Source organism: Thamnophis elegans, chromosome 5 (genome assembly GCF_009769535.1).
Source record: "Thamnophis elegans isolate rThaEle1 chromosome 5, rThaEle1.pri, whole genome shotgun sequence".
Lineage (NCBI taxonomy): Eukaryota > Metazoa > Chordata > Lepidosauria > Squamata > Colubridae > Thamnophis > Thamnophis elegans.
Genome location: NC_045545.1, coordinates 8,158,968 through 8,186,944, shown reverse-complemented (window position 1 = coordinate 8,186,944; position 27,977 = coordinate 8,158,968). Strand labels below are relative to the sequence as shown.

General features: G+C 39.7%; 1 protein-coding gene across 1 annotated transcript; it reads left to right on the top strand.

Annotated features, from left to right (window-relative positions):
• Positions 1 to 6,105: 6,105 nt before the first annotated feature.
• Positions 6,106 to 20,556, top strand: F3 (coagulation factor III, tissue factor). The gene is made up of 6 exons (XM_032218500.1): positions 6,106 to 7,183; positions 13,902 to 14,016; positions 15,027 to 15,214; positions 16,783 to 16,961; positions 18,818 to 18,977; positions 20,115 to 20,556. The coding sequence occupies exons 1-6, from the start codon at positions 7,102 to 7,104 to the stop codon at positions 20,276 to 20,278; spliced, it is 888 nt and encodes a 295-aa protein (XP_032074391.1). The 5' UTR covers positions 6,106 to 7,101; the 3' UTR covers positions 20,279 to 20,556.
• The last annotated feature ends 7,421 nt before the right edge of the window (positions 20,557 to 27,977 follow it).

Sequence of the window (27,977 nt, the reverse complement as noted above, 5' to 3'; positions counted from 1 at the left end):
TATATTTAAATTTCTTTCTTTTTCCTGAGGAGACTGGTGAGGCTCCGCCTCCCTTGCCTCTAGTGACTGCACGTCCCTGGATGTAGCAATAAGCATGAAAGGACAAGTTATCGTTTTGTTGACGGCTGTTTCAAAAGAAGAGCAAGTCCAGACTTCAATACTTTTACAAGTGCCTAAACTTCAATACTTGTGCAAATGCTTAGATTCAGATGGCCAATACAATACGTTGCTGAATAAGACTAAATAATTTTCCAGGCCAGCACTTGATTCCCATAATTAAATGCCTGTAGAAAATGAGATACCATCCTACTGCTCATCATCCCAAGAGATAAACGGTCTCTGATACTAGTATATGCTCTTACCAGAGGTGGGTTCCTACCAGTTCGCACCAGTTCGGTAGAACCGGTTCGTCAAATCTACCGAATCGTTAGAAGAGGTTCCACCAGTGGACCCGGAAAGCAGGCCACACCTACAGAAGAGGTTCCAAGCATTTTTTGAAACCCACCACCCACTCACACACACACACACACACACACACACACACACACTCACACAGAGAGAGAAAGAGGAAGAAAGGAAGAAAGAAAAAAAAAGAAAGAAAAAGTGAGAGAGAGATAAAAGGAAAAAGGGACAGAGAGGCAACAGGAAGGAAAAAGAGAAAGAAAGAAAGAAAGAAAGAAAGAAAGAAAGAAAGAAAGAAAGAAAGAAAGAAAACACATGGCCGGCAAGCCACTCCTACAAGGTCACATGGCTGGCAAGCCACTCCCACAAAGGAGGCCACACCCACAGAGTAGGTTCAAAAAAAAATTGAAACCCACCACTGGCTCTTACTCTCTAGAGTTCAACACATTCTAGTAGCAGAAATGTAGGGAAGGGAAGGGAAACAGCGGTGGTATTCTGTCGGTTCGCCCCGGTTCAGGCGAACCAGTAGCGGTGGCGGAAGGCTCCGCCCAGCTGCCCAGATATCATTTGGGCATGCACAGAAGGTTTAAAAAAAATAATGAAGATAAAAAAGGAAAAGAAAATACGAAATGTGAAAAGTTTAAAAGTTTAAATAAAGGCTAAAAACCAACAGGATAGGCAACATCTCTCTACCCCGTCAGCCTCCTCCAGCATAAAGCACCCCTATTGGGGGCCCAAGCCAGCTGGTAGAGCCAGCACTTAAGGGCCTTCCATAAGGCCAGGAATGTGAGCACCAGCCTCACCTCCAATGGGAAAATAATCCAAAGGATGGGAGCCACAGCAGGAAAGGCCCTTCTGCTGCATCCTCCCAGCTGAAGTTCTTCGGCAGGTGCAATCCAAAATAGGCTTCTTCCATTGGAGCAAGTGGAATGGGCTAATCCAATTGGAGTAAAATGGCTCTTCAGGTAACCTAGATCCATGTGATAAAGAACTTCAAAGGTCTAGAGAGCCGAGGTGGCGCAGTGGTTAGGGTGCAGTACTGCAGGCCACTTCAGCTGACTGTTATCTGCAGTTCAGCGGTTCTAATCTCACAGGCTCAAGGTTGACTCAGCCTTCCATCCTTCCGAGGTGGGTGAAAGGAGGACCCGGATTGTTGTTGGGGGCGATATGCTGACTCTGTAAACTGCTTAGGGAGGGCTGAAAGCCCTATGAAGCGGTATATAAGTCTAACTGCTATTGCTATTGCTATTTGAATTGGACCTGGAAGCAGATTGGCAACTAAAGCAACTCACATACGTAATAGCAGTGTTACATGGGCCACTGTGTTCTGCACCAGTTGGAGCTTCCACATGCTTTTTAGGGGTAGCCTCATTAGAGCATGTTTCAGTAATCCAACCAAAAGATAACAAGGGCATGAGTGACAATGTGGAGGACCTCATCCAGCTTCTCTATATACTTTATTATTTTCTGGAACCGTTTGTGTAATTCCCATACAACTCTGCTTGATGACATTTAACAAACAAGAAATCATAGAAGCCATGGTTCCAAAGAAAAACTAAATTATTTGTGTCAAATCGTTTTTAATCAATGGAATTATTCAATCAAAGCGTTGCAGTTTAAATACCAGCTCAGAGAAATAAAGAAGGTGAAAGCATAAAACAAACCACTTCTGTTTTCCTCAGCTAAAGAAGTAAAATTGTGTAATTTTACAATGAGAATTCTTGCATACAAACTCTGCTCTTTGACCTACAGTTCTGCTTTTGCTGTATTCCCATTAGGTCTGGTTTGGCTTGTAGTATAACTGACAAGTTCCTGCTTGCTGAAATATCAGGAAACTCATCAATTTTTGCAATCATTCAAAAGACTCTATTCTAATTCAGAATAAATCCATACGCACAAAGCTATTTCGTAGTACTTGAAAATTTCCTCCAAAAATCGTATCTTTTATAAACTATACAATGCTACATTAGAATCTATTTTTTTCTTACGCAACGCAATTATCTATTCAGTCAGCCAGCATTTCGTGTCTGGTAAAAACAGTACATAGTTGAAATCTCTCTTTCTCTCTAACTTGTAGCAGAGATAAAGTGTATGGAATTTTACAACAGAACAGCAGCTATGCATTTATTAGATTGGATAGAGAGTTTGTCCCCCCAAGAACAGATATATTCTGCCTGCTAAAGAGCCCCCAGCTTTCCAGAGAGCCCCAAAAGTCCAATGCACGTCAGGCAGGGTACAAAAGTTATAAGACCATGTGGGCCAAAGCACTGGATCTTTTTTGTACTATGGAAATGTTCCATTTGCTGTTGCAAAAGTTGAAAACCTGCTTGTGGATTTGCAAAACAAGAAGTTGAAATCTAAGTTATAGTGCATTGAAACAATTCACTAGCCAGACTGATGAAGCAAAGTAGGAGATACAGATATTGAGCTAACAGTCTTTTGGAGATCCAGATTCAATATTCATAGAATGCACACATAGCACTGTGGGAAGTTATCACCCAGCCCTCTCCCAGAAAAATGAAATATCCTAGGAAATATTGAAAAGGCAGAATATTTCTCTGGATGTGAAAAAAAAGAAACATGTTTTAAAAGACAGAATAGTTGTCTGCAGCTTCCTGTCCATCCCCACTGTTAATGGGCCATTAAGACGGCCAAGCTAGTCCACTTTACATAATAAAGACTTCACCAGCAGCTACAGGAAAGCATGATAATATTGGCCTTTTACTCAACTGACCACATGGCATCTGAGAACTCATCCATACCTAGATTCAAAACAGAGCCTAGAGAGTTGCCCCTGCATGGCCCCATGGGAGTCTGACGACCAATCAGAATATATTTCTTACACAGGAACAGGAAACAGAGAGGTGGGACTGAACAGGTTATAAAAAGCCTAGCAAGCCCCTCCTTCAGCCCTTCTCTTCTTCTCCACCAACATTGAAGCATGTGATTTCCTTTTCTGCTCAGGGCTCAAGCCATGTGGTCCTGTCCACCAATAAACCATCTTTCCAAGCAGCCTCCATGTCTCCGGTGTCTTTTTTCCCCACTTGGAGCTGATGCTGAACTCAGAAGGACATTTCTTTCATCAGCACCTAATGGGAACATCTTAAAGCAGACCTACCTTTTCCTGGCATCAAACATCAATTACTTTAAGGTATTCATGACAGGTGCCAATCTTTGCTACAAATCACATTTTGATATTTGAATCTAGATCTCTACACCGACCCATTAATAACAAAATGAAAAATTTAACTTAAATTAAATAACATTAATTGGAATTATGTTGAAATTATGTATAATGCTTGATCAGGACATGACTCACATTATATGCCGATAATTTACATATTATTCCCTTAGTGGATTACAAAGCGGACTAAAGGAATTTATACCAACTATGTGCTGAACTAGCAGATCAAGAGCAAACATGAAGCACTTCAAAGGAGTTTCAAGCAGACAACATTTTTTCCTTTCTCCTCCCACATTTTCCAGAAACTGAAATGTAATTAGCTAATCTTTTCCCAAATTGGAATTCCTACAATCTTCATATAATTACCCCAACATTTTTGTTCCCTGCCTTTCCTATACTGAATGTTCAGTGGCCCCTTTCTTTGATCTGATGCTCTCCAGATATTGTAGAACAGAGATAATGAGAGCTGAACCAAGGATGTCTGGAGAATTTAAAATTAGGCAAGGCCATTAAAATTAGGCAAGGGCATTAAGTGATGCTTTTTAGATGTTTTTAAATGTTATATTGAGATTTTATATTTCATGCACCTGTATTAAGTTATGTAAATTAAGTAAGTAGTAAATTAAGATTACATATTATATAATCTTCATACGAATTGTTTGCAGTACCTGAAAATTTGCATATGACAAGTTTTTTTTTAAACAAACACAATACTTCCAAGAAACTTGATGGGTTTCCAATCCCTGAAGATAGTACTGTAAGTTGATTGAAAGGGATCAAGAAAATTATTTTCTTTAAGAGTTTCTATAATTGAGTATATTGTTTTACTGGAAATAAAACAAAACAAGATATGAATGCAGGCTTCCTATAATGGAATCTAGTGTTATCTTGTTACACCACTCCTGACTTCAAATTGAAGTTGGATTACATTTTATGTAAGCAAAAATATTTGCTATAAATGAAATATGAAATCTTGAAAAGACGAATCTAGGTAAACAAGATACGAATCCATGATTAATTAAAATGTGATTTGCTAAATTAGCCTAACTGCTTGGGTTCATAAAGCATAAATTAATCATGCTGGCAGGCTTTGTATAAACAGAGTAAGTTGTAGACTGATCAATCATGCTTTATAGATTAGTGCAGTTCCTGTATCTACAGTTAGAAGAAAGTAACTGGATAAATACCATAATATAAACAAGTATTACCTGTTGTTTCTAACCAGTATAATTAGGAGTGTCAAGAAATTCTTCTAGCCTCCTTTCTTTTCCCAAAAGTATCATAGTTAATGTAGCAGAGGGAAGAAAGACAAGAATTTTCTTATATTACCTTTTCCCCCGCACTTAGCAAGATGCCTTCTATACTATAGCTACATTTCAAAGATAAATTTAATCTGTGCAATTTTCTCCAGCATCCAAATGTAACACAATGCTGTAAATCCCTAAATACAAAAAAATAATAATAGTAAGATACAGTAGTTCCTGAGAAGCTAAATGAAAAAATATCTGACACTGGTCCCAATTTACCTCTCAAATACATATAGACTATGCATTTTAGAGAAGGCAGTACTGTATGTTTTGCAGGTGATAAATTTTGTGAATTTTGATAGAATCTTTGATTTGTACATTGGATCCACTAGAAAGAACCATCAGATTACATCTGCTTATATTTTTATGTGAAGCTGATGATACAGTAGTTATGGTGCTGGATCTCTTGCAACTGGTGCATGGAAACATCTTGAGGTTACAGTATTTGAAATATCATCTCTGCATGGACGTCAGACAATCCTATAGCATCATAAACTTTGTCAGATTTATAACTGTGGCCACCAGATCAGAGTAGTTTCAAATGGAGTTCTTACCAAATATTTATTTTGCACTGAAGCTATAACTCACCCATAAAGACCAAGCTGTGAACCAGAGCGTCTTAAAGAGAATCTTTTTTATTAAAAACATCATGGAAACCTGAACGTACACATTTTTTTTTTGCAAATTTGTTTTTATTTTTAAACATAAAAAAACCAACATAAAAAAAATCTCACCCATTACATTACAGCATGTCGTTTGGTTACAAGTGTTTTTGCACCCATATTCTCAATTACATTTACAATCCCAGATTTTTCATCTAACATAACTAAACACCTCACTTTCATTGTACAACACATATTCAATCACAATTAATATTTTTTTCAATAAACCTAATTCCCTTACATTCTTGATTGTCTCTTTAAGAATAATATACCTTTATATAATCACAGATCCCGATATGAAAAAGATTTACCAGGCATTTATATTTGTATATCACTGTTTTCAATTATGTATAATCCCACCAATCATCTATCGAGTACGCTTATGTTCATTATTGTCCTTGTACATCATGCATTCAAACAAAGATGTTATACCTTTATATAAGCAGATATCCCGATATGAAAAAGATTTACCAGGCATTTATATTTGTATATCACTGTTTTCAATTATGTATAATCCCACCAATCATCTATCAAATATGCTTATGTTCATTATTATCCTTGTACATTATGCATTCAAACAAAGATGTTATACCTTTATATAATCACAGATCCCGATATGAAAAAGACTTACCAGCCATTTATATTTGTATATCACTGTTTTCAATTGTGTATAATCCCACCAATCAACTATCGAGTATGGTTATGTTCATTATTCTCCTTGTACATCATACATTCAAAGATGTTATCCCTTCATTTTTCAACAAGATACATGGAAGGCACACATTTGATTTGTACGTTTGGTTTTTAAGTTGCACTGGCAGGGAGAGGGGGGGGGGAAAGATAAATTTAAATTTATTTCCAATTCTGCGATCGGTAGATCCGTTCTGATCTACCGAGATCCACTGGGCTTCAATGGTTCGTTTCCATCCTCTTGATTCCAACAAGGGTCGTTTCTCTAAGCTTCGTTAGAAAAAGCACCACTGTCCTCATTCCTGTCGCCCAGCTCTCCTCCTCCTCCTCCTCCGCTACAGACGGCGACGGCGACCCGTGGCTGGCCCGTCGCTGCCCTTTCGTTCCCGAGCATCGCGGGGCGGAGCGAAGGGGGAAAGCTGGCTTCACCCCATTCGAGCCTAAGCTTCGATTCACCGGCCTTTCCCCCCCCCCCCCTGGTCTCCACCCTGAAGGTACCTGGGGCCAAAGGCGAGGCCGCTCCTCCCTTTCCCCGCCGCTGCTGCTCACCTGGCCGAGATCCTGGCGAGGGAGAAGCCGCGGGGAAGGAGCGGTTCGTCTCACGGCTGGCGGGCGTGAGAGCTGAATCACAGCCAGCGCCTGAGTGATTCAATGAGCCTCCAAGCCACCCGCTGTCTGTCCCGAGAGTTTCCGGAGGAGGGAGGGGGAAAGGACCGGGGAGGGGGGGGGAGGAATGCTATAAAAAAGGAAGAGCCGGCCAACTTCTTAGTTAAAGCCGCTGCAGGCGCCCGCGCACATCCACGCGCGCCCACGCAACCCTCTTCTCCCTTTCGCGAACTCCCTTCGGAGAGTCCCGATGGCGCGGCGGTCCTTTCCCACGCCTGGCGCTCCAGCCTTGCTGCTCTGCGCGGTCTTCGCTCTGGTTCCCTCCGACTCAGGTGAGCGAGCGAGCGAGCGAGCGAACGGTGCGCGCTCCCTTCCTCCGTCGTCTCTCCCCCACCCCGCTCCCTCCATCATCCCCGAGGTCCCCCTTTCCGCGCCTTTGGACTTGGTTGCTGCGAGGTCTGCTTTCCGTCTGGAGGGGTTCGGCTGGGTTTTCTTCGTGGATCCTGGCCCCGGCCAAGGCTTCTGAATCGGGGGCTTCTGTTCTGCTTGCATGGTTTCTTTCACCGTTGCAGCATCATTAATATTAATATTAATATTAATATCAATATTGATCTTAATATCAATATTGATCTTAATATTAATATTGATCTTAATATTAATATTGATCTTAATATTAATATTGATTTTAATATTAATATTAATATTGATCTTAATCTTAATATTGATCTTAATCTTAATATTGATATTGATATTAATATTGATATTGATATTAATCTTAATCTTAATCTTAATATTGATCTTAATATTAATATTAATACTGATCTTAATCTTAATATTGATATTGATATTAATATTGATATTGATATTAATCTTAATCTTAATATTGATATTAATATTAATATTAATATTAATATTGATCTTAATATTATACAATTGTATCACAGCGGCCAGTTGTTTGGCCGGATTATTATTATTATTATTATTATTATTATTATTATTATTATTATTATTATTAATATTATCATCATCATCATCATCATTATTATATACTTTATTCATTAAACATGAAACTCAGCCAAGTGAACATTCAAAAGTGCATTACAAATACCAGTGACTGGTGCTAATGGTTGATACGGTTTGCTGCCAGCATCCTAGGTATCAACCAAGGACCTTCTTAAAATATAAGATGTTCAGAGTAGCACAGTTTTTTGCAGTTCCGCTGGTGTTATTGCAGGAAGCTGCAATTTATTTTTTCATTATTATTATTTGCAACAACAGAATTGTATCACAGCAGCCAGTTGTTTTGCCGGGTTTGGCATTGATATCATTATCATTATCATCATCATCATCATCATCATCATCATCATCATCATCATACTCATACTCATACTCATACTCATACTCATCATTATCATTATCATTATTATTCTATTTTTATAATAATAACATTTTAAAATGTTCAGTTGACTGAGTTTCATGTTTAATGAATAAAATAACAACAACAACAACAACAATAACAACCCACCCTACTTGGAACAACTTATATCCTCCGACGTTACCTTAACAGTTCCTAGGTCCTTGGTTAGGACTCGAGCTGTTGAGCTACCAACTAGCCCCAAAGGCTGTGAATCTCACCAAACATTAACCACATGATAATGATGATGATGATGATAATAATTGTTTGAAATGGGCTAGAAGTCATCCTTGCATTTGGACTGCGGTGCAACATCGGGGCTCAAGTTTAAGAACAGCTGGCTCTAGAGATTTGAGCTAAGTTAAAAGCCATGAAACTTTCAAGTGTTTATGGAGCAGGCTGCTCATCATTCTGAGGGGTGGGGGATGATTCAAGAAGTATGGAAAATACCAGAAGGGCTCAAGACGCATATTCTGTTCAGAATACGCTAAAGCGTTAAGGATATACATTGTTCTCTAATCAAATCTGAGTATATTGTTCAAGCGCGGATAGAAAAATGGCACGCTTAAAGTCCATATGGTCTGAATATCAATTAAGTAATTTATTTATCCAGTTTATTTGCCACCCATCTCGTGCTTCAAGGGGAGGGTAAGTTTAGTGAGAAATTTATCCTTTGTTATTAACAATAGGGGGGAAAAAACCCAACATTTTGAAAGCAATTAAGTACGTTTATAATTATTGTGCAATATTGGTACGCTTTTAAATACTGTGTTAGTATCACGGTGGCACACTGAAAATGCAGTTTCTTAATATCAACAGGATATGGATAGATCTATTCCAGAAAAACGTTATGATTAGCTAAACAGAAGTATAAAAATGATTGGAAGTGCTTTGAAGCTCACATCAACATAATATTATGTACCTGCCTTTCATTAAAACAACCTGATCTTTTTTAGGTTTGTGTACCTAATAAAAACAGTTGTGTAAAAGTCGATAAAAGCAGTTGCACTGATGTTAATAGTTAGCTTAAAGCCACACCTTAGGTACACCTGCAAAAAAGCTGGACTATGTTAATAAATAGCAGTCTTTCAAGATTGGAAATACTTCTTCCCAATCAACGTTTAAATGGGTGCAGCCTTACTAAGCTGTAAATCTTCAATATAAGAGCAGAGACGTTTATCCATATATAATTGTTTCCCTAGATTGGTTTCTGGAATGGGCTGCTTCTTTATTCTCATCTGATACAATTCAATGTAATATGCAAATGTGGAATGGGATTTTGGTACTAACTGGAATTTAAAACTAATGTGGACACAACTAGAGGTGTAAGCCACATTTGCACTGCAGGCTTAACAACAGAAGAGTCACTTATTACTCCATACTCATTACAGTATGGTTGAAAAACTGTGTGGGACAGAAGTAAGATGGCAACACACATATTCATGTTAACCACTGGAATGCTTTAACATACATGTAAAGATTCATAAGAAATGTTTATGACCATTGCACAAAAGTACTGTACATGCTGCTAGTAAATTCACAAACTACAGAATTTTTTTTTGAAAACCTGTTTTTAAAACATAATTTTCTTCCGAGCACATTATACAGTCGGGTCTCCGTTATAATGATAATCCTTAAAAGAAGAATTTAATCTAATAATACCAAGAAGCAAACAAAATCTAAATAATTGCTTTGAAGAGCTATAAAGCCTGCCAAAGACTGTTTCATCACATGTTTTCTAAAGGAGGAATGGAACTTTAGGGTACTTTTCAAACTGTTCAAATAGTACAATAATGTAGCTGGCTAATGTGTAGCTATGAGGAGCATATAAATACAATGAGTATAAAGATGGTAATCATTGGAGCCTAAGGAGAGATATTATGCATTCTTAGAAAGAAAAAGCTTTCCCTTTTTCTCAAGTCATAAACAATTCAATATTCTTTTCTACAGGGAGTAATCTTAGAAAGACCCACAAATATGGATATATATGAAATATAGCAGACAACTGCCAAATGGCATCAAAGAATTAATATTTTCCAACAGAAGAGAACATATGTTACTCAGGGTTGAGCTGTGGAGTCCTTAGTGCCCCCTGAGCTTGATTGCTTAATTATCTAGGTTTTGTTACTGGTGCTAGTGATTGTGAAGTTTGCTCTCTGTTTATGTTTATGTTCAGTACTTTGCCCTGCAATTGTTGGATATGTTTGTGTGTGCTTCTCTCCTTGGTAGTTCCTTGACTACAGTGTACTTTTCTGCTTCATTGTTTGTCTAGTGTTAATCCCTGCTTATCTGGGTGTAGGCAGCCAGAAAGGATGTGTCCTGGTCTGTTTGTTTCCTTGTTACCTTTTACTTTTACACAACATTCAAAGAAACAAAAAAAAAATCTAAGAAATCTAAGAAACAAGACCAGAACATTATTTGGTACCCAGATAAGCAAGGATTAACACAAACAAAACATCAGACAAACAATCAAGCATACTCTAATCAAGGAACTACCAAGGAGAAACCCATTCCTCCCTAACCCTGGCAGGGAAAGTTGCTCCATAGTAAACAGGGAACAAACCCCATACTCACTTGCACTGACTGTGTCAACTAATCACCTAATGAAACATCTGTAGGTGAACAAGCAAATTTAGACAGCACCAAGGGCTCCACATTTCTACCCTTCTTTGCTAGCACTGTACGATTATCCAGATCTTTGCAGTGCAGATTTAATAGTCCTAAAAATTCCACTTCCAGTTTCTTCTACAGAAATTTCATATGCCCACCATAACTGGTAACGCATTTAGTGTAAACAAAATTACAGTGTCTTGATTCGTATAACTTTCTAAGCTAACGTGAGGATAGACAGTCTTTGTAGAGGATGATAGGAACCTAAACATTGAATTAGCATCTTGGATGAACCACTTTAAAAAACACTGAGAAATAATGTAAGTTTAGATGTTCAGGTCCAGCATATTAAATTTTATTATGTTAAATTTGTTATGGCTGCCCACCATTTTTTAAAAAATTAAATGGTTAAATACATACATACATACATACATACATACATACATACATACATACATACATACCAGTGGTGGGTTTCAAAAATTGTTCGAACCTACTCTGTGGGTGTGGCCTCTTTTGTGGGAGTGGCTTGCCACCCATGTGACCTGATGGGAGTGGCTTGCCACCCATGTGACCGGATATGAAGATGCCGACGACACTTGCCAGAACCACCTTAAATTACCTCACACACAGCACTGGCGTGCATAAGAATATGATGTAAACTTGTTTTTTAAAAGGCATCTTTGGTTTGCGTTAAAACAACTTCAACACACGCAATGTTCTGATTGCACCACAAACGCAGTAGTCATCCTTACCTTTCACAGAGGCACTGAGTTTTATAAATATGAGCATGATAGTATAGAATAATCATATCCAAGGACCAGTGGTGGGTTTCAAAAAAGTTTGGAACCTCTTCTGTAGGTGTGGCCTGCTTTCCAGGTCCACTGGTGGAACCTCTTCTAACCAGTTCGGTAGATTTGACGAACCGGTTCTACCGAATAGGTGCGAACTGGTAGGAACCCACCTCTGATACATACATATATACATACCTACATACCTACATAAGTCAGGCAATCATTACTAAAATAGTCAGAATAATAAGTAGTATAAATACAATGGGTTCCACAAACACATTAGTTCCAGGCCTGAGAACCAAGCTAGATCTTCTGGATCATCAAAATAGCAAGGATGCTGTACTAGAAACCAATGGTAGTGACAGAGAAGAAGACATATTTCCTTGGTCCCACAAGGTGGCAGTGTTTAAGTGAAGGAACTGGATTGCACGTACTCTGCCTGCATGTGCAGAAATAATTGGAGATATGTGGTCCCTCAAATAACCAGATAGATAATCAACTATGCCATGAAGGGTTTTCTGGTGATGGCCAACACCTTGAATTGCATCCAGAAGATTCCAGGCAACAAAGGCATCTTACGTAGCAGCAGTGCCATATATGCATAATATGAAGTGCCCAATACGATACTTAACTTTGTTATGCAGGATTAAACACCACGTAAGAACCTAGCCAATGTGTTGGTACTAATGCAGAATCTCTTAGATATTCTAAATATTCTCCAAATGTATGGTTTTTGCATCTTTTGGGTTATAGCCCAATGGACAAGTCAGAAGAGATTGTGAGTTACAATCTATTGATTATAGGAGGCTGCTTTATGCATAGTATACAGATTCAGCCTGCCTGAATTGTTGATTCAAGGAGTCTTCTGCTGCATGAGGAAATAATATATCTCATTTTTAAATTTTGGATTGACACAAATTAAACCACATGAACTGTAATCCCTGCAACCTTTGCAAGGAGAGCCAGTTTGGTCTAGTGATTTAAGGCACCCGGCTAGCGACTAGGAGGGTGAGTTCTAGTCCCACTTTAGGCATGAAAACTATCTGGGAGGCTTTGGGTTAATCACACTCGCAGCCCACCCCAACCCATGTGTTGTTGTGAAGAAAATAGGAAGAAATAAAAATAATTGAGATTACGTGTGTGTGTGTGTGTGTGTGTGTGTGTGTGTGTGTTTATTTGTGCTGATAAATAAATAAAGGGAGACTAGTATAGATCTATTTCAAGCTATTTAGCTCTCATCAGCTAGCCATACCCTTACTGGGATTCAAACCTGTGCTGTATTGCATCTTAGACGAACATCTTAGCCATTAAGCCACAGTCTCCTCCTTATCAGCTGAAGCCAGGGAAGAAGGTATATATATTAGTGTCACAACCCCTGGTAAGCCCCAATTATGGGAGGAAGCTAACTGCTTCCATTATCTGTCAATCGGCTCGTCACAAGAGTCCATCATGACAGAAACCCAATATTTTTTACTGTTGCCTTTGTTATATTTGTGTTTTTTTATTTGTGCTGATAAATAAATAAAGGGAGACTAGTATAGATCTATTTCAAGCTATTTAGCTCTCATCAGCTAGCCATACCCTTACTGGGATTCGAATTTATTTATTTATTTATTTATCAGCACAAATAAAAAAAAACACAAATATAACAAAGGCAACAGTGGGTTTCTGTCGTGATGGACAGATTGACAGATGATGGAAGCAGTTAGCTTCCTTCCATAATTGGGGCTTACCAGGGGTTGTGACTATATATAGTGTGTGTGTGTGTGTGTATGTGTATGTGTATGTATGTATGTATGTTTCATTTGTGCTGATAAATAAATAAAGGGAGACTAGTATAGATCTATTTCAAGCTATTTAGCTCTCATCAGCTAGCCATACCCTTACCGGGAATCGAACCTGGGTTGTATTACATATTAGGCAGTTATATTAGCCACTAAGCCACAGGCTCTCTTCCTTTATTAGCTAATCAGCTATATATATACCTAGCCACTATGGATTTGTTTGCTGAGAACTCATGCAAGCTGTAGACCAACCTACTAGAAAGATATCAGGTTGGGAAGGTTTGACTTATATTCCAATTTCAATCAGACTTTTTTTTAAAAAAAACCACGATCAATTATTTTGTTTATAATATTGTTAGAGCCTTAAACAATTCAACAGTCCACGCAGAATATTGTAATATGTGGGAAAACCCCTAAGTCATATTCCTCTCTATACATTTTCATACAGGTAGCTCTGCGGTACAGACAGCGGTAAACATTACTTGGTCCTCAATCAATTTTAAGACTCTTCTCCACTGGGATCCAAAGCCCGTTGGTTATTTTTATACAGTTGAAATGGACGGGTAAGTTAATGTTTGGAAACACAACCATACCTTTCCTTAGGTATCTTTGCACTTCATCTGTTGTAATGGAGGAGTTTGAGAAATAACAAGAATACATATATGAAAAAAACATCTCCATGATGTAGCTTAATATTGGACATGAATTGATAGTTAAAATTAATACTGTTGATTCCATATAAGACTATAATTTGAAGCATACCTGCTTACATAAAACATTTAACAAGTGTATAGTGTTGAAAGAAGAAATCCAATATTTTCTCATCTACATTTTCTTAAAGGTCTCCCTAGATAATTTTTAATTTCGCCCCCTCCTATGGGATGTCCCCTAGAACTGTCCCAATTTTAGGGGTAAAATTGAATCATATCACCTCAAGTGTTGAATCAGCTGTGTGCTTCAAACTTATAGAAGGTGTCTTCTGTTTATATAGACATAGGGCCCAGATTGAAATAAACAACCACTCTGATCTGGAGTTTCATAGGGAAATGCTTTGATTAAATATCAAAAGTTGAGGTTCATTGAATCTAACTATAGTAGAGATTGTTACTATATTTCCTTAGTGTACTTAGTTTCTATATACATTTATTTGTAGGCTAGTTAATTTCATATGATATGTTTTATATTTTTTTTATTTCTCTCATTAACTTTTTAAATTACCCATAATTTTACATGCCCTGTATTATTGCATTTTTCAGTACTTCTAAGTCCGCTGTGAAAGAAAGCAGTTGTGTCTTATTCATTGTAGCAGTGCAAAATATTCAAGGGCATATTTTTATAGTTTTCCTAGTTACACTGTTTATCTCATTAACATGAGCAAGGTTACTGTTGACCTTGAAACATGTAACATTTTGCATTTTGACTATATGGATGAAAGTAAACATTTTTGTATCTGGCCGGGATGATATCCATTTTTTTTTCCTGACCTCTGCAAAGCATGCATTTATAACAGTCTTACTCCTCACATATATGCATAAAATGCTTGATTTACATTCTTGATCTTAAATCTTTATAGGGATTTGTTACCACGAGAAAAAGTATGCATTCGTACCGCTGAAACTAAATGTGATGTTACGAATGTGATATTTCAGAATTTAAAAGATACGTACATGGCACGCATATATTCTGAAATACCATACGATGAGGATAATTTCGAAACACCTCCATATGAACTTTCTTCAGAGTTTGTACCTTACACACAAAGTAAGTATGATAAATACGATATATATTCCGCTATCTTCAATATATTTATACATAGAAAGGAAGAATAGGTATACAGACTTTAAAAAAAAGATTTATAGGAAGGCAGTACTTCCTGTTAAATCATTCATTTTTTGCAATTTAGTTTTGAGAGACTGAATATTTTACATAGAGGTAGTCTTACGACCATTCATTTAACCAAAGGTTCAAAGTTATGTCAGCTCTAGAAAAAGTGATTGATGACCTGTCCTCAGAGTTGCAACGGTCACATCACACACCTGCAGTTACATCATCACAATTCAGCATCCTGCAATTTGTGACCTTCCCAGCTAGTTCTCAACAAGCAATGTCAGTTGAGGATTCAGATTCCTTAACGACTGCAAAATTAAGTCCAGTCACATGACGTCTCGCTTAATTCCCCGATTGGTCTTAAGTTGTCATAAGTCAAGAACTACCTGTATAACGTATGGCTCTCCCAACATTTAATGAAAGGCTAAAAGGGACGAAAGGTAATTTATTCAGGTGGAACAAATCAGCATTAGATTTAATCATTTGTTTCATTTTGACGTATTGATGGAGGCTGCCACTGCCTCCTTCCTAGGGCCGAAAGAGGGGTCCACCACAAAAGCGCGCTCGACTAAACCGCGTCCGACTAAACCGCGTAGCTGACGTCATCAACAGGGCGACAACAGCGTGGAGACAGAAGCACGCTGTAAACCCTAAACCTAAAATTAACCCCTAAACCTAAACCTAACCCCCCTAAACCTAATCCTAAACCTAATCCTAAACCTAACCCTTAACCTAATCCTTAACCTAACCCTAACCCTAACCCTTAACCTAACCCTAACCCTAACCCTAACCCTTAACCTAACCCTAACCCTAAAGCTAACCCTAAACCTAACCCTTACCTTAAGTTGAATCGGCTTGCTTTCAAAGCGCTATTTAAAGCGCCCTTCTTTCTCCGCGCTGGCTATTGTCGCCCTGTTGATGACGTCAGCGACGCGGTTTAATCGGGCGAGGCTTAGTCGAGCGTGGTTTTGATGGGTCACGCCGAAAGAGAGTATCTGGCCCACGGTCGCCCACAACCGGCATTGTGTCTAAGTGGGGGGGGGGGACTATAACTCATGGTCTCCTAGTTTCTATTCTGGTGCCTCAACTATAAACCTCTTCTGAAAAACCTTGCCAAGAAAACTGAAGGGGCTTGTTCAGGTAGTCACCAGGAATCAACACTCAAAGGCCCGCAAACACATCTTATACAGCTTCAGTCATACGCCATATTTTTATAACAGCCATTGTAAATTTACCCCCACCCCCCAAAAAAAAATCTGTGCTCAGAAATAAATAAATAAATGTTTGCAGTTAGAACTGTAACACATTTCCCCCCAATTTATGACAGCTGGTTAAAAAAAAGGGGGTGATGTTCCTTTTTTATTTTTGTTCCTCCCCATTCTATACAATCTCAATCTTGCCCAAGATTTACAAGCACCTTTTGAAAATAATAGCATTAGTTGTGTACTCCTTTTACATTATTAAAAAAACAAAAGTCAAACTTGGTCATGCTTCTTTTCTAGCTGTGCTTGGAACGCCAACCGTAACACGCTTTGAACAAAAAGATGAAATTCTAAAAGTGGAAGTAGCCGATCCACTAACACCGCATAGAGTTAATGGTACCTTGCAAACTATCAGGGACATATTCAAAAATGATCTGGAATATCTGTTACACTACTGGAAGGATCAGAGCACGGGCAAGGTGAGAACCTAGTTTCTAAGAACGTTTAACTTTGGCTGGTCAGCATTAACACTCGCTTTTTAAAACTCATTTGAATGTAAAACATCGTTCGGTGCTGGTTGACGTTTTTTGTTGTAGAGTGGGGTATGGTTCTCAACAATAAAGTTGAGTGGAATAAATTAAAAAAGCATAATTACAGCTAGTCCTTGACTTATGACTACAACTGAGCCCAAATTTTTGGGGTGCCAAGCAAGACAGTTTGTCAGCGTTCCGATTATTGTGCCCATCAAAACCAGAACTCTGAGGCACATAGATTCCACAAAGAACATGTTTATTAGACGCATCATATTAGCACAGACCGTGAAAGCTAACTGTGAGAGGTTTCCCATGTTTGCACCACAATTAAAAGTGCAATTGTTCCCCTCCCCAAATGTCCCAGGTCACATTGTCCAATTACGATGTTTGGCAGCTTCTCCTTCACCTCTTAGGATGACCTTGATTCCCCTGAGAAAGTTTTTTTGTTATGACTGCTAGCCAGCCTATCTATTTCCCTTCCCCCACCCCCTCCAAAGTTCGTGGCAATTATGAGGCGGCTAAAGATGGCTTCAGCCAGGTTTGCTTCAGAGTTGACACAGCTGTTAAGTACGTTTCGCCCCATTTTATGACTTTTTTGCCACAGTTGCTAATTGAATAGGCAGTCATTAAGTGAGTCTGCCTTCCTCCATTGACTTTGCTTGTCAGAAGCCAGCTGGAAAGGTTGCAAATAGTGATCACATGACCTCAGGATACTACATCAATACCTTCCAGTTGCCAAGCGCCCGAATTTTGATCATGTGACCATGGGGATAACTGCAACAGTTCATAAGTCATTTTTTCAGTGTCATAAATTTGAACAGTGCCTAAATGAAGGTTGTAAGTAGAGGACTACCTGCAATATATTTGAAAACCTTTATGTTAATTTTTGTATTAATAGCAATAATCGTACACATGCTGCTGTTACTTCAGCACAGGTAGCCAGATAATGCTCAGATGTATGACAGCAACTGAGTTCAAAACTTTCTGTTGCTGAGACATTTGCTAAGTGAATTTTGCCTCATCTTATGACCTTTCTTGCCACAATTGTTAAACGAATCACTGCAGTTATTAAGTGAGTAATATGGCTGCTAAGTGAATCTGACTTTCCCATTGACTCTGCTTGTAAGAAGGTTACAAAAGACGATCCCAGGGACATCGCAACGGTTATAAATATGAATCTGTTGCCAAGCATCCAAATTTTGATTGCATTTGTATTTGTATTTGTATTTATTTGTCTTGTATGCCGCCTACTCCTGAAGGACTCCGGGAGGCTCACAATAGACAAGGGAAGGGGAAACTGGACAAAGACAACACTTTAAAAACAAAAACCGCAACATTCACAATTTCCGTGGGGCTGGATGTTTCACAAGCCCCCCCCGGCCTGCTGGAGCAGCCAGGACTTGGTGGCTTTGCGGAAGGCCGGGAGGGTAGTAAGGGTCCGGATCTCGACGGGGAGATCATTCCAGAGGGCTGGAGCTGCAACAGAGAAGGCTCTCCCCCGGGGGGTCGCCAGCCGGCATTGGCTGGCGGATGGAATCCGGAGGAGACCTAACCTGTGAGATCTAACCGGTCTATGGGAGGTAATCGGCAGGAGGCGGTCTCGCATGAGATGAGGATGTTGCAAACGTTGTAAATATAAAAAATAGTCATAAGTCCATTTTTTCAGAGTTATTGTAACTTTGAATGGTCATTAAACAAACTGTTGTGAGTCAAGGAATACCTGCAGTCGATTATAATTTGCAGTGTGGGAAACTGGAATATCTGCGGAGAACTCTTCAAATAGTCTTTTTGTTGCTTTTCAGAAATCAGCAAAGACAAAAACCAATCAATTCACAGTTGGTGTCGATAAAGGGAAGAGCTATTGTTTCTATGTTGAGGCTAATATTCCAAGCCGCTTAAATAACCAGAAAAGTCAAAAAAGCAGTGTAAAATGTACCAGTGTCCACAGGGAAGACTTGGATGGTATGTATTATGTGATTTCATACATGTTTCCCATTAAGTGTGTAAAGAGTTGTGACCTCACTTTACTCAGATTGCACAAGGGATGGTCATAATTTTTTTTTTCATTTTGTTGCTTCATATGGATTGCACCAACTATTTTTTTCCTCTAAGAAATGAGGAAATTCTTAGATTTCCATATTCAGAAAGATCACAGATCTGTTCTGACCCCCCCCCTTGTCCCACACCAATACACTCCGAGCTAAAGATACTTTACGGAATTTATTAACAGGCAGACAGGTCCTGGGCAGCAATCCAGTACAGATAAGCCCTGGCAGCAATCCATCCTGCCAAGCTCACAGTACTGTTCTCCAACATTAGTTAATGCGTTGACTTCTGCAAAGAGGGGCGTGTGCACAAGCAGTCTTTTTATAGTCTGGAGAGGAGCCTAATTACCACCAGCTGAGTGCAATTACCTCCTGTAACTGCATAATTGTTCCTTACGCCTATTAGCTCTCTGTTGCTGGGCATCCAGGACCAACTCCCTTGTCTCCTCCCCACTGCTCCAATGCATGATGTCACGATCACACTCCCTTGTCTCCTCCCCACTGGTCCAAGGCTCAGGCGCATCCTGGTGGCCAACCAGCCTCTCTGCACTCTGCTCGGAGTCGGAACCCTGTCCAGGGTCCTCCACATCCTCCAAAGCCGACTCATAGGGCCCCTCACTGTCGGAGTCTGGTGGCAGCTCCAACGGCTCCTGCTGGGCCACAACACAGATCTAGGAGGACTGAAGTATTCTGACCAAATAAAATACTGTAATAGTCCTTCTTATCTAAACACCTACACTAGTTTGTTAAGCTAAGGTTATTCTTCGGATTCACTAACTTTTCTACACAAGCTTTGTCAGAATGTCAGTGCCTCTAGAATGTTATCTCCTAGTTCAGTGGTTCCCAAACTTGGCAACTTTTAAGACTTGTGGACTTCAACTCCCAGAATTCTCCAGCCAGCTCTGCTCTGCTGTCCTAGTTGGAAGGGGATGCTTTGGGTTTATTACACCATTTAATGCCTCATTAATGTGGAATAGCTGCAGTCAGGGCAAAGTTGAGATACATACAAAGCGTGCATCTAATTCAACTGACATCGCATTTGTCTTCTTCCTAGCTCTTGATTGGGACAAAATCGTCATAATAGTAGCTGCTGCTGTCGGAGTCCTCATTCTGATTATTGTTTCATCCGTGGTGATATACAAGTGCAAAAAAGCAAAGAGCAGACCATCAGAGAAAGAATATATGCCTCAAATTTGTAAGGACAATGACATGCCCTGATTGAGCAAAAGGCTCGATATGCGTTAATGTTGCAATGATGCCATGGTGGAGGAGGGAAAATTCTCTGGAAACAATAATAACTGACTCTTCGTTGTACATACGTTTATGGTTTCTGTGAAACATCTGGTTTTAAAACACTATTTTAAACTCCTGTTTTAACTTCACTGTTAAGACGACGAGAACTGTTTGAAATATATTAACTGACATATGATGATGAAATGTTAGGGACGCGGTGGCTAAGACGCTGAGCTTGTTGATCAGAAAGGTCAGCAGTTCAGCGGTTCGACTCCCTAGCACTGCGTAACGGAGTGAGCTCCCGTTACTTGTCCCAGCTTCTGCCAACCTAGCAGTTCGAAAGCACATTACAAAAATGCAAGTAGAAAAATAGGGACCACCTTTGGTGGGAAGGTAACAGCGTTCCGTGCGCCTTCGGCATTTAGTCATGCCTACGAAAATGTCTTCGGACAGCGTTGGCTCTTCGGCTTTGAAACGGAGATGAGCACCGCCCCCTAGAGTTAGGAATGACCAGCACATATGTGTGAGGGGAACCTTTACCTAGGATGAAATGTTACCATTTCTACTGCACTTTTGATAGCATATTTTTATATTGGGTGTTTTGGGTACGTTAAGTGGTGATAATACTATACGAATGAGTTTTTAGTAGTTTGATTTTGCATAAAAGGCATGGTACAAATTGCCCTTAAATATTAGAATATGTTCCAAGAAAATAACTGATAAAAAGGGAAAGATTCCTTTGCGCTGAACTTGACCATTGACCATGGACGTGGTTCAGAAATGCCTGTCTTGGGCAGATATCTGGCAACAACTCTTAAATAATGATTCTGTTTTAATCAAAACTGTGTCAACTGTTTCAGCCAGTAAGAACTTAGCACTTTATATATTAGTAATTAACTGCTGGAAAGAAAGAAATCTTGACTTTTTAATAATTCTGTATAACTGTAAATACAGGTGGTGTGAATTGAGGCTCTTCATGGTACTATAATAACTTATTTATGATTTTTATGAATTAAAGTATATTTGTATTTATTGCATTAATTTATTTAATATAATAAAGGTGAATGGGGACTACAGATGTACGTTTCTTGATTTGGGGCATTGGGTGATTTTTATTATCAAATGTTTTGTCAGTGCTGACTAAAAATGGGCATGTCATTGTACATTTCAAAACTTGTCACGTTGACAGCTAAAACCACAAAATTAACTGAGAAATTAGAGGAGAAACATATTTTCCCATTAAGTACCATAATTAGGATTTCTTCTAACACACGAATTGTTTGTGCTTCTGTCCATTTCTGTACTGTAAAATACATACAATTACTTGCAGAAATACCTTTCAAGTGCGCCAACATGAACTCACTAGTAACACAAATCTTAGCTCCACCATCGGACAGAAGAAACATGTATCAACCATGGTTTTCTGATGATTTTTAAAATTCAGGGAACATTTTCTATTTGAAACGTAGAATATACTCCTATAATTCCTATTTGTGTTCTGTGTTGTAAAGAGTTCTTTACATAGGAAGTATAACTATGTTGTGAGGTTATTGGGTCTGGTTTATAAAGGATTTATTAAGATCCTATTTAGAAACACGGGAGGTCAACTGGTATCATACATTATAACAAGGTCATTGAACAAGTCCAGGCTGCCAAAAGGTATGTCAGGAATGTAATTAAGAGCTTAACAAGGAATGTGGTTTCTTTAACTATTTTTGAATAAAAAGCTTATGATGTTGTACACGTGACATGCAAGCACAATGTTTATTATAACCCTTTCACCTAGATAATATTCCAACATAAAACATTTAATCTAATGATTAGATGGTAGTAGTTTTAATTAAGTTTTAATCCAAAATATCAAATAATTTAAATAGCCACAAACCTTCTAGATAGCCTACATTGGGCAATGAGTTTTGCAGAAACGGCTTTGCGCCGTTTAGAATCAACCAAGCCTACGTTAATTAATTTGCGTAATATTTCTCATTCCCCTCCACCCCAACGAAATTAATTTCATTGTTTCGATTCCTATGAAGTTTGTATAAGAAATAAATTTACTGCTTTTAACAATCTGTAGATCACGGGGATCCATAAAGTTTGTAGTAATGGAACTGCCTATTTTGGACTTGAGCAGGAAGAATGGCAAAAATGCTCATGGGCTTCCACCGATGTGATGGATCAGTAACACATGAACACTTTTTCAGAGAAAGTAGTGACCCAGGCTACAACATGGCTATTAAGATATTTTTATTTATTTATCAAATTTTAAAACCTAACGTTTCCTCCACAGGGAGGGGAAATATTATTTAGCGATTCTAAAAATAAATATTTTGGAGATTATTTAGGCAATCATTCATTTCAGTACTGTAGCAAGGCTGTGATGTTGAGGATTTAATTACAGGTAGTCAATTAAGAGATCAACAGAGTGGAAGGGACCTTGTAGGTCATCTAATCCAAACCCCCGCCTAAGCAGGAGAACCTATACCCGTGATGGCAAACCTATGGCACGCTTGCCACAGGTGGCACACGGAGCCATTTGTCAGGGCACGCGAGGCGATGCCCTGTCAACTGGCCAGTGCGCATGCGCATACAGGCAGGTTGACTTCAGACTTCTTTTGAGGCTGTTTTTCATCCTCTGGAGGCTTCCCTGAAGTCTCCAAAGTGCGAAAACCGACCCTATGGGCAAACTGGAAATTCAGGAATGGACTTCCGGTTTGCTTGAAGGACCATTTTTTGCCCTCCGGAGCCTTCAGGGAAGCCTCCTGAAGGCCCCTGAAGGCTCCGGAGGTCAAAAATCGGCCCTATGGGGAACCCGGAAGTTCGGGAATGATGACTTCCAGTTTGTCTGCAGAGCCGATTTTCGCCCTCCAGAGCCTTCAGGGAAGCCTCCTGAAGGCTCCGGAGGTCGAAAATTGGCCCTGTTGAAAAACCGTAAGTCAGCATTCCCAAACTTCTGGGTTCCCATTAGGTCCGTTTTTTGCCCTCCGGAGGCTTCAGGGAAGCTCCTGAGGTCTCTGGAGGGCGTCCAGGTGGTGGGTCGGGGAGGCTGTTTTCGCCCTCCCCAGGCTCCTAGAAAGCCTCTGGAGCCTGGGGAAGGTGAAAAAACCATGGCAAAAGCGGTGTGTGTGTGTTGCTGATTAAGCATGCGTGCACGCTGGGAAAGGTGCATAACATTATGGGTGTGGCACGCTGGTGCATGACCCCCCCTGTGCTCCCCCCCGCTTTTGGCCTGGCAGCCAAAAAAGATTTGCAATCACTGCCCTGTGCCATAGCCTCCAGTGATGAAGCTCCCACAACTTCCGAAGGCAACTTCTGTTACATTGGTTGATTGTTCTCACTGTCAGAACATTTCTCCTAATTTTTAGGTTGAATCTCTCCTTGATCAGTTTCCATCCATTATTCCTTGTCCGGTCTTCAGGCGCTTTGGAAAATAGCTTGACCCCCCTCCTCTCTATGGTCCTCCACTTACAACTGGTCACTTAGCAACTATTAGAAGTTACAATGAATTCCCCCCAAAATGTAATTTAGGACGTGTTGGAACCTATTCAAAATTCTGACCTCTCTCCCCCCCCCCGTGCCCTTTTTAGGGGCTCGGCAACTGGCCTGTGTTTGCAGAATTTGAGGTCATGTTATTACAACTTATGAATGTTTTTGATGAAAACCGATGTTTGTTTCCAGTTTCAAAAAAACTCCCCCCCCAAAAAAAACCCCACACCCAACTAGCAATAGCAATAGCGGTTAGACTTATATACCGCTTCATAGGGCTTTCAGCACTCTCTAAGCAGTTTACAGAGTCAACATATTGCCCCCAACAACAATCCGGGTCCTCATTTCACCCACCTCGGAAGGATGGAAGGCTGAGTCAACCTTGAGCCGGTGAGATTTGAACCGCCGAACTGCAGATAGCAGTCAGCTGAAGTGGCCTGCAGTACTGCATCCTAACCACTGCGCTACCTCGACACCCAAAGAGTTTGCTTAACAGCCATTACAAAAAAAAGTCATAATATCAGGTCAGTCATGTGATGACTTGCTTTACGATCTTCATGACTTACAACCAGAATTGCCAGGGCGAATTTTAGTTCTATATTGAGAGCTATCTTAAACCGAGAGCCGAGATGGCGCAGTGGTTAGGGTGCAGTACTGCAGCCACTTCAGCTGACTGCTAGTTCTGCAGCTCGGCGGTTCAAATCTCACCGGCTCAGGGTTGACTCAGCCTTCCATCCTTCCGAGGTGGGTAAAATGAGGACCCGGATTGTTGTTGGGGGCAATATGCTGACTCTGTAAACCGCTTAGAGAGGGCTGAAAGCCCTATGAAGCGGTATATAAGTCTAACTGCTATTGCTACTGCTATTGCTAAACAAAAGTAATTGGGGAGCCATTCCAACTTTCCTTTCTTAACCCCATTTAAAAAAAAAAAATAATAAAGTAAGGAAAATACAGGAAAAGATGGAGGTGTTACAAATCAAAACCACCTTGTAGAATTAATATGATAAGGTAAATGCATCAGTAAAATGTTGAAGTGAAAGTGCTAGTATGAATTTAATCTCATTATGTGTACTTTTATGGTGTTTAAAACCACAAATGACTCATTTATCACATCTTGAGGAGCTGCTTTCTCTCTGGCATTACATCATCCAGCTGATTTTTATTCATCTTACCTCAAGCGTTTTATTGATTTTACTCCACACCAAACATGTTACATAAGACACTGAAATAAGTTGCTCATTTTCCTTAAAATGTATTAAAAGAAAGATTCGCAGGACACTAATTTTGTATCCAGCATTGTATTTAATGCTTTATTTACTATGGAGCACATCTGTTGCACACATTTCTCTTATAAGCACATCTTTTTTCCCAAAAATCAAATACAATTGATTTTTTTACTGATCTGATTTTTCACACAGATCTGCTCTGTTCACTTGTTTTAATTGTGTAATGTGTGAATGACTTTGGGGGAAATAAATGCTGCTTAGGAAATAATAAGCCAAGAGAAAGAAGAGCCCAAGGATTTAATGGTCAGATTAAAGAAATGTAGAAAGTACTCATCCAAATTTATCAGATGGCTTCAGGTAGAAAGTTTGTACCTTCAGACTTGCAAAATTCTGTTAATTTAGCATTTAAATAAAGTAAATTTAGTTGTCTGGTAGTTTTTCCCTGTCTGGTTTGCTTCTGGAAGGGTGCGGCGTGGGAAGGCTGACTTCAGTGTTTCAAATCTGAAGTTAAAAACTTTGCAATGCCATTTTTAACCATCTGATCAATTAGTACAGACAGGGCCGGATTTAGATGAAAAGAGGCCCTAGGCTATTCCACTTATGAGGCCCTTTCACCTCCCATTTTTAAGTTTGTAAATTACATGAGAGACAATAAAATACATCATTACTGTGATATATATCAATATATATCAATATATATAGCTGGCCTCCCGACGGAGGGCGGCTCTGCTCTGCGGCAAAGGCAGCAAGGCCAGCCGCCTCCCCTGCTGCGCTCAGCTGCCCGGCTCGGCCCCCTCGCCCTCACCTGCCTGGCCGCTGGTGGGCTCCGCGTCAACGGGGCAGCTACTGGGAGCGGCCGCGCCTCTCCCCCGACCGCCGGTTCCGGGAATGTGGACGGGCTCCCCAACTGCCGCGGCGCTGGAACGATCTTAACCAATCCATTTTTATGTTTGTTTATTAGTCATATGCGTAGAATTTCTCCTTATTTTCGGTTCAGTGTTTTAGTGTTCACTGTTTTTAGAATAGTATAATTTTAATTTTGCTAACAATTTGAATGTAGGCCCCTCTTGATCTTGAGGCCCTAGGCTGAAGCCTAGTTAGCCTATAGGAAAATCCGGCCCTGATCTGTACTGTACAGATCCTTCCTAAGTTTCTTTCTTGGATAGTTAAGATCTTCGGGATTCCGCCTTCTTTTGTCAGATTGTTTCCTAAGCAGCAACTTTTCCCCTCTTTCCCAAAGGTCAGTAATACATTCCGTTCCATCACTTTCTTCTACAGAGCATCCAGTCCAGCCTAGCACAATAAATAAATATCCAAAATTGCTATTTTTGACAAGGAAACAAATCACGTTTGAACTAATTATTCATTGCATTTCAGAAAGGGGTACCCAGATTTGGCCTTTCCTGTAAATCCCAGCAGCACAGATTCCTATGTTCTATGATAGCAGGGGTGGGCTTAAAAAGTTTTAACAAGGGATTCTCTGCCTGGTTGCTGGATGGGCGTGGCCATGGTAGGCGTGGCCTAGTTGGCCTCCTGCACCACGGCAGGGGGGGACTTTTGCCATCCCTGGGCTCCCAAGGCTTTTCTCGGGCCTCTGGGAGGGAGAAAACAGCCTCCCCAGACTCCGGAGGCCCATTTTTCCTCCTCCTTGAGTCTCCGCACGCATCCTGCACTTACCTGCATCCAAAATGGGCCACGTGGGGACTCCTGGGAGGGGAGGGGTTGGCGGCGTTAGCCAAGAATTGCGCAGAATCTTAGCCAGAGGTTCTCCCGAACCGCTACAAACCCCCATCAGCCCACCCCGGAGGATAGCATGTTTTGGGAAACGTATCAGGACATGTTTTTCAAACTGGAATGAAAGGAAAGTGCTGTATCAGTACTTCGTACTTAAGTTACAAAGAGAATACTAGAGATAAACTAGTACATCACTGAAGCAGACCTCTGTTGCAGCAGTAATTCTTATAAAACTATGCACAAGTTCCCATTAAAAATGAAGCTTAATGTCTTCTGATGCTTTTGGGGGAAAAAAAATTCTCCTTCAGTCCTTCCTTTCCACTTTAAAATCTTGCAGACTGCTATTGAATTTCATTATATTTGTATAATCCATTCAATGTACTTTAAAAAGTGTGAAAACAAAAGAAACAATTAAAATGCTAATGAACTATAGATCCCTTAGTGTTAGCCAGAGCTCCTTCAAAGATATAGAACTGACACTGTTTTCCTTGAATATTGGATTTTGGAATGTAGAGGATGTCAACTTGACAGCAGCCTTTTCTTATCAACCCCCCCCCAAACAATTTCCTAAAATTTCTGGCCACAATTTCCATTTTTGAGGGTTGTGGTTGTTGAAGCCTTCATGGTATCCAATTCTGAGACTGTTCCAGAGTATGTCATTTTTCCGCTTTCTGCCAAAAGTAACACAGACCGTAATCCCTGCCAGTGAGAAAATTTCTGGGAATAGAACAGAATCAGGAATTTCTGCTCTTAAAAATCATGTTGAACTATTCTTTTTATCAGGATTCTTGGTCATTTGGTGAGTAGCAAATGAGGCTAAGAGTTGTAGTTCAGCAACATATGGATTGTCATCATCATTGCAAAAATAATATACTTCTAAGAATCATTATTGTGCAATAATTGGATGGATGGATGTGGAATATTGTCCCTAGTACTTTCTGGGAGCTAGCAGTGCTGTGGGAAACATCCAGATCTCATGCTATCAAGCCACTGAAGAACTGTTATTCATAATTTACCCATTTAGAGAGACATTATATTTGAATATCTAATATACCTTTTTGAGCATGAATCAGAAATTGTAAGTCAAACCTTGGAAAAAATGAGAAATGTTAACATGGAGTTGATGGCGAAAGGACAAAATAAAAGGAACTGTATGAATCAGTGTGTGGAGATGATGGAAGCAAGGGTGATTTGCAAGAGTAGAAAGATATGGTATTATAATTAGTATAAAATTGATT